General features: G+C 43.0%; 2 protein-coding genes across 3 annotated transcripts; one reads left to right on the forward strand and one right to left on the reverse strand.

The window, feature by feature from the left end:
• The first annotated feature begins 2,133 nt into the window (after nt 1-2,133).
• Nucleotides 2,134-5,546, forward strand: psme1 (proteasome activator subunit 1). Of its 2 annotated transcripts, XM_053859679.1 has the most exons (11): nt 2,134-2,299; nt 2,470-2,502; nt 2,850-2,912; nt 2,993-3,094; nt 3,416-3,461; nt 3,575-3,672; nt 3,750-3,818; nt 3,901-3,968; nt 4,051-4,105; nt 4,183-4,269; nt 4,755-5,537. In XM_053859679.1, the coding sequence occupies exons 1-11, from the start codon at nt 2,261-2,263 to the stop codon at nt 4,833-4,835; spliced, it is 741 nt and encodes a 246-aa protein (XP_053715654.1). In that variant the 5' UTR covers nt 2,134-2,260; the 3' UTR covers nt 4,836-5,537. The 2 variants fall into 2 exon arrangements, with proteins under 2 accessions (XP_053715654.1, XP_053715655.1); XM_053859680.1 differs by lacking the exon at nt 2,470-2,502 and having other exon boundaries at nt 2,137-2,299; nt 4,755-5,546.
• Nucleotides 5,547-6,031: 485 nt separating this feature from the next.
• LOC128755960 (fat storage-inducing transmembrane protein 1) lies at nt 6,032-7,319 on the reverse strand. Its single transcript, XM_053860075.1, has 2 exons — nt 6,958-7,319; nt 6,032-6,686 (listed from the first exon to the last, which is right to left on the reverse strand). Exons 1-2 carry the CDS (start codon nt 7,221-7,223, stop codon nt 6,032-6,034), a joined length of 921 nt encoding a protein of 306 aa, XP_053716050.1. The 5' UTR covers nt 7,224-7,319.
• Nucleotides 7,320-7,404: the final 85 nt, after the last annotated feature.

Below are 7,404 nucleotides of genomic sequence, written 5' to 3' on the forward strand. Positions count from 1 at the left end.
CTATACAATGCTGCAACGTTATCTGACCAATCAGGTTCTGGGCCACACACACATCCTGATGAAATAATCCATTTGTGTGGACGTCAGAGTGCGCACACACTCCTCCTTATCTCCCTGAAGTTAAGTCAATCAAGTGTCTAGTTCCAAACCGCCGGGGTTGTAAATACAATTTGACCAGACGACTGTCCGGGTTTGACTGCCTGCAGTGGTCATGCAGCGCAATTGTGTTTCACATGTGTTTATTTCATTTTTTGGGGACAAGGGTTTGCATATGGGCTTGAGGCAACCACAGGTTTGTGTTGTTTCTACTGTTTGCACACCCTGTGCTGGTATTAGCTTACTGTGATGATTCTAGTGTGTGTGCATGTGTGTGTATGTGTACTTGTTTATCTGTCTTTGTAGGCACTAATCCTTGACAAAACACCTGGGGCATTTTTTAAATAACTAGGTTATTAGCATTGGATTTAAGTTTGGTTCAGACTCCTGGTCAGGTTTAGCCATTTGTCTTGTATGGCTGGGTTTTGGATGAGAGGTTGGTTAAAGTACCGGTACTATGGCAGCGAGCGGTCCCCACAAGGACGGCAATTCAAACGTGTGTGAGTGTGTTTGTGTTTAAGTAAATCTCTCCTAGTGAGGTCCAATTTTGGGGAAAACACTCCTTGTGGATCACTTGGGTGTTTTGGCACTCTTTTGCTGGACCCCACAATGTAAAATCTCAGTTTGAGAATGAGGGCTTCATAATATCTTTGTCATTATAATTGTGTCTAGGTTTGGTCAAGAGTCCAGGTTAAGGTGATTTGTTGTTTGTTATGGATGGTCAAGTTAAGGGTGAGAGAATGGGGAAAGCATTATGCCTATGAATGAACCCCACAAAAACGTTATGACAAACGTGTGTGTTTGTCTGGGCATGTTTTGCTGTACTTGTGAGTCTTGCTTTGTAAGGACTTTTTGGTCTGTCCTCACAACACTCAGAGGGTTAAAACTATCAGTGAAGTTGTTTATTATAATTGGGCGCAAGTTTGGCTCAGAGTCCTATTTAAGGTTAGCCATGTGTTTTAAGGGTGAGAGGCTGGGGAAAAAGCATTATGTCAAAGAGAGGTTCTCACAAAAATAGCAAAACACGTGAGTGTCAGACAAAGGAGCGAATACAACTGTACTCTTTTCATCATTCATTACTATTTAAATTCTAAACACAAGTAATTAAATTAAATAAAAGGTTCAGATTTTATTCATTCATTGGTATAATGACACTTTTGCCTCTTCTCTTCTTATTTTTTAATTTAATATTTTTGTGACAAAATCAACTCTTCTTTCTTTTTTTTGACAGGCACTATATGTACCCTGTGATTGACTGGCACCTATTCAGGAGGTGGCTGGCATGGAACTCCAAATGAAAAGCTAATATTCAGAGAATGGCTTTACATACCAAGGTAAAGTGCTTGTGTTGGCTGTGCTTCACTGAGTCGGTGACTAACTTATAGTAATAACCCAGAAAAACAGGGTCCACTTGAAGTATACGCATATATAAACAGACAAAGCAGAGCTTGTTAGCACTCCCTGGTTCTTTCCCCAGGGGAAATCCAAATCCTAAAGAAGGGAATGTGACTCCTCACCAATTTTAGTTGAGCTGCGAAATAACAATCTCACAACTCCTAGTGGTTCGTAGTGTTCTTACTATTACTTTGTGCGATGAAATATATTTAAAATGTACTCTAAACATAGACCTTTATTAACATGTGTAATGAGATTTACAGCATGTATATTTGATCACGTATGAGATACAAACATTAAACATGTGCAGACAAGATGGAAAAAACATAGCACTGCATAAGTAGAGGCTACTGGATACTGGATAAAATAATATGCGATTGTGTGCGGATTTGTTGTAAGAGAAATACATGCTGTAGTTTACAGTGTATGTAATGGAAATAGGATATACTTTTTAGATCTACATTTAATTTTATCATTTTACAAACTAATAGATCAGCATCTTAAGAGCTCCAAACGTGTGTCACCATAAAATAAACAACTGTTTATATTCACTGAATATAAATATACGTAAAAAACAATTTGAATCGACTGTTGCAAAAGTGTTTTCAATAAAACTCTGATTCCCAAGATGCAACGCGCGAGCTGCTCCTGATGCGGAAAGAAGAGTTTACTTTCATTTTCACGTTGAATGCTGCGTAATAGTGATTCGGGGTTAAGTTTCAACTTGTAAATTCAATCATATTGAGAAGATTCCTCTATCAAAAACAGGATGACGACAGAAGGTGTTTGCGTCGCGTCGAAACAACAGGTTTGTGTCTCCATTCGCTTTTAGTTTTAAAAGTCTTTTGCACGCAGATGGTGGACCAGGACGGTCGTAGCTTGGCTGAAGAACAACCTTCATGTTGGCTGCTGCTATTCTGAAGTGCGCTCGTGGCGATAAACTAAACATCTTTTCTGTCTCTTTTCCTGTCTACACAGGTGGATGAGTTCTCAAAGAGACTCACAAAACAGGTGGGTATGTAGATCTGTATGCTGAACTGTTAAAGTGCCTTTCGTTTTTACATTCCGATATATGGCCCAACAACGGCCAGCGGTGTCAAATCGATTTAGAGAAGGAGCAGGGATGTCAGCAGGCTGCCCAGGTGCTTTGTTACTGTCCTTTTGACAGCAGTTATAGAACGGCTTTTGGCTTAGCTCCTTTATTAATTCTGAATTAATAAAATTAAGACAGATACCAATGTTAAAAGACTAACACGATTTCTCTTTCTGCTTCCTGCCAGTTTTGATAAATTACATTTTGAGTTTTCCTCTTAATAATTTTCATTTTTTCAATGTTTTATTTCCATGATTTTAACCAGGCAGAAGAACTTCTCTCAACCTTTTTCCCTCAGAAGCTTGAGGAGTTGCAGACTCTACTCAAGGTAAACCTTCATCTCACCGTATTCCATGCCAACACTGTGACACAAGGCTCAAATGATATCCCGCTGCTGTTCCCCTTCAGACCTCCTTCACTTGTGACGATTTGGAAACCTTGAAAGTTCCGCTTGACATCCCAATCCCAGACCCAGAGAAAGAGGAGGCCAAGCGCAAGAAGAAGGAGGAGGTGGGTCTCTAAGCAGGAGCAGGAGGCTTTGGTTTCGTTTTTAATGGAAACACAAGATGTTAGCTGGAAGAATGTTTCCACCTCTTGGGCTACCATGGTCACTGCTGACTATATAATTCCATGAACAGCTTTATCAATCAGGCAGAGAGCTCTCATTTCATTGACACCAGAGAGGGTCTTGCTGAGGATGAGCATTCGGTATTTTCGATTAAGTTCTATGTAAATGAAAAATATATGGGAGTACCAGTAACATCACCATTTTTTCATTTTTACAATTTATTCTTAACAATATTTTTTATTATATTTTTTATTTTTTTGCAGAAAGAGGCAAAGGATGGGAAAAAAGACGATGAGAAAGAAGAAGAAGGTATTTGAAGTTATTCTAGTTGTGCCGCTCGGGTCGGACAAAGGTCACTGTCGAGATACTGGCATTAATATTCTGAAGTCCAGCTCAAGCGGCGTTTAATATCTGTCCAACAGCGCCACCGTGTGGCCCTATCTGTTGCAACGATCAAGTGGGGACTCTACTGCAGAAGGTGAAGCAGGAGCTCCACATTATTAAAGAAAAGCTGAACATGGTGAGTCCAGTAGATTCTCTTTATGTCGGCACGCATGTCAAGTAACTGAAAAGGGAAGTTACATGCATTTTTTTCAGGTGTGCATGTGGGTGCAGCTGCAGATCCCTAGAGTTGAGGATGGGAACAACTTTGGCGTGGCTGTGCAGGTCTGATGAACTTTGACATGGTCGTCCCTGAACACTTTTATTATGCTTTCCAGCATCTGACAACTTTTTATTTGTCTGACAGGAGAAAGTGTTTGAGCAGCTGACAAACACGCGCACCGCCATAGAGGCGTTCCAAACCCAGATTGCAAAGTCAGTGTGTGTTACTGACATACGTCGGCTTCCTAACCGACATTTATCAGCATGACACGTTTCCTTCCCTCTGCTTTTGCAGGTATTACAGTGAGAGAGGTGACGCTGTCGCCAAAGCCTCAAAACAACCACATGTGGTGAGTATTTCAAACAGAAAACAAACAGTTTTTGCTTCACATGTGAAAATGATGTGCGACCTTGATGTGTTGTGCAGGGCGACTACAGACAGCTGGTCCATGAACTGGATCAGTTCCAGTATTGCCAGCTTCGCCTTGTGGTTCTGGAGATCCGCAACACTTACGTAAGAGGCTTTTCATGTCACCACCTTCATTGTTAACAGCAGAGGAGAAGAATGGCTGGACAAAGCAACAAAACAAATCCATCTCAGTCGAAGTACATTCAGTCTGGAAACGTGTTAAAGGCCGCTGGTTCAATTCCATTGTAAGACTTTGTACCACAGAAGCCTTATTTCTCATCACGGATGGATTCGTATCTGAAACGATAAGTGGTTGTCCGAGCAGCAGCATCAAAGACTGATCCGATCCGTCGCTCCCTGATACACAGCTAATTAGACTAATTGCTGCGGTTGTGCTCAACCCATGAATCCGTGCAGGTCTCCTCCTGGTGCTCCGTGTGTTTGATGCTCTTACGGAGCAAGGCGAGAAAGTGGTGATGAAAGGAGACGTTTGATGCAATCTGCGTTTTGCTCTCTGCTCACTGTGTGGCCTAATGCGCCGTGTTCCTGACACCCGTGGTCACCCCTCCTCTCTACCTTCTCCTCTCCAGGCGGCGGTGCTCGACATCATCAACAAGAACTACGACAAGATCACCAAGCCCAGAGGCGAAGGGAAGGCCATGATCTACTGACCACCTGCTGCCCTGAGCTCAGACATGACACTGCCAACTATGTCTCTATTCATTGTGTTAATAAAACACTCTTCTGCTTAAATTTTCTGACCGTGCTTCATTTAAGAGCTACACCTATATCCTCGGTAAATAGTGGAGAATTTGTTAAGGAAAATCGTCCTTTCTCTGTATTAAAGAGCTGGGCTTGGGTTGCGTAATCTTTCTTGACTCTACTGCAGGGGTCTAAAAGTCATCCCTCGAGCACCAGGGTGGCGCAGGTTTTGATTCAAATATGTATCTTTACATGAAAAAATATTGAAATGTCACATTTTTTAATGGAGTAATTTGAGTTTCATTCAAAGCTTTCCATGTTTATTATTCTGGCCCTGTGCCTGTGTGACCCTCTAGAGGCGAGAGGGAAACTGATTCCTTTTACCGATATAATTCAAATGACTTGATTTTTTTCTTTTTTCATTTTTATTTGAGTTTGCTTCTCATTTATTACTGATATTTATGTCTGATATTTCACTAAAATTGTATGAATATTTGCAGTATATAGAAATGGAATATGTATTGTCCCTTGCCACTTACATTGAAAATATTTAAACATACATTGATCATCTTGAAATATAATGTACATGAATGAAAAAGTAGACATATTGCTTATTCTTACAACTTTATGGAATAATTACATTCGCACAAACTCAGTATTTATGTTTCCTATTTTCTCCTTGTTACCTATGTGTTTTTTTCCAGCTTTTCTGAATCATATTAAAGCTTCTTTTTTTGTATTCAGTCTGTCTTCTGTCTCAGTAGCCACTCATACCAGGACACCCCTGAGGGGTGCAGAAAAACATCTATTAAAGGAACATGTTTTACGATCTACTCTAAATTGACATTGTTTTTTTATCTGAACACAAAGAATTTTACCACAAAGCTTCTCATGTTTTTATTGATTCCCCCCAACCATGTTGTTAAACCTGATGCTAAATTGTTTCAGACCACAATTACAAAAGTTCAGAACATCTGCAGACATGTAAGGTTTTTAACACAAAAAAACTGTATTGTACTCATCAATATTATCTCAGATCAAACACACTAAATAAACAACAACAAAAAACTATTTTCCTTTCATCTGAAAGTCCCTGTGAGTCATGGTTGACCGATGTAAAGCAAATGTGATTTGGGTTTTCAGTGTTGAGGTCTGCAAGTTCACATCAAAGTTCAGATTTGCCTGTGTCAGCCATCCCTTCGTCAGGTAACCCGGGACTTCCCCATCCGGGTCGGAGACGGTACCATCCCTGGTAGAGGCCTCTCCAGGCCAGGTAGCCAAGAGCTCCACCAAGCTGCTGGGAAGGGAACTGTGGGAAGTGTGCGAGCCGACACAGCAGCAGGAACAACCACAGGGCGAGCAGAAACACACACAGCAGGAAGATAAACCTCAGCGGGCCTCCGGCTGACCGCTTAGCGCCGGTCAGGCTGCGGCCGAACACAGAGAGCTCCTCCACCAGCAAGAGGCTGCAAAGGCAGAGGATGAGCACGTCTCTGGACACCTCGTAGCCGCTCCACAGCATGTTGTTCCTCAGACATGAGGCTTTGGTCTGCTCCTGGTGGAGAACCAGCAGAGGTTGATCTGGCGAGGCTGTGGTCTGGACGTCTTGAGGCGCAGCGATTGGTTCGTAACAAGTTCCAGCGGCGTCTTCAAGCAGGGTCAAGACGCGCTGACAGGTCCACAACAGACACCCTGCAAGTGCGATCCGTGAGAGGTGACGCAGGCAGGTGGATGGAGGATGACGAGCTGAGAGGGAAACAAGGACGATGAAGGAGCCGGCGAGGGTTGAAGTCCAGCCCCACGTTGACCTCAGGAACTTCCTGGGAATCAACAAGGTGTTGTCAAAATGTAAGAAATAGTCCTGCCACTGCGCTCAACAGTTACGCTTGAAAAGCAAAACTGCACTGAAGAGTCAGTGAGGTTTTGTGTTGACACTGCAGTGACACTGACGCAAGACCTTAGAGCCTTAAAACTTTTCAGCTTGTTCAAATGATTCTCCTCTCCAGGAACCCCAGGTCAAACTCATGGGACCCACAGAACTGTGAAGTCTCAGACCAAGCAGACCCACACACACTCACATGGACGTCTCACCTGTACAGCCAGTGGTTACCGTTGGCGAAGATGCTGTACTTAGACACCCAAAAGCTGAGCAGGGGCCCGAAAAGAACCACACACGACAGCAGCAGGTGGAAATGTCGCCTGAAGACGTTGCTTCCCATAATCCTCCCGGTCACATTCGTCCCAAAAACCAAAGCGGAGTGCAAGATTCCCATCGTGAATCTCACAACAAGCATCAGTTCTGCCACCATCTTGTGTAAAATCTCCATCTTGGGGGCTTCGCTTCTTTCCTGGCCCATTAGAACCCGGAGGTGACAAGTATGAGCTTCTTTTGTTTAGGAAAGTCACAGCAGCTCCTCGACGGGGGCCTGGCTTCTTATCGCTGTCAGGCGTGAAGGAGAGCACATGGTTTGTAAAAATACACCCCCCGTCTCCCCCTCTAACCCTGACAGCCCACCCCCGGCAGCCACTGTAAACATG

Source organism: Synchiropus splendidus, chromosome 3, assembly GCF_027744825.2.
Source record: "Synchiropus splendidus isolate RoL2022-P1 chromosome 3, RoL_Sspl_1.0, whole genome shotgun sequence".
NCBI lineage: Eukaryota > Metazoa > Chordata > Actinopteri > Syngnathiformes > Callionymidae > Synchiropus > Synchiropus splendidus.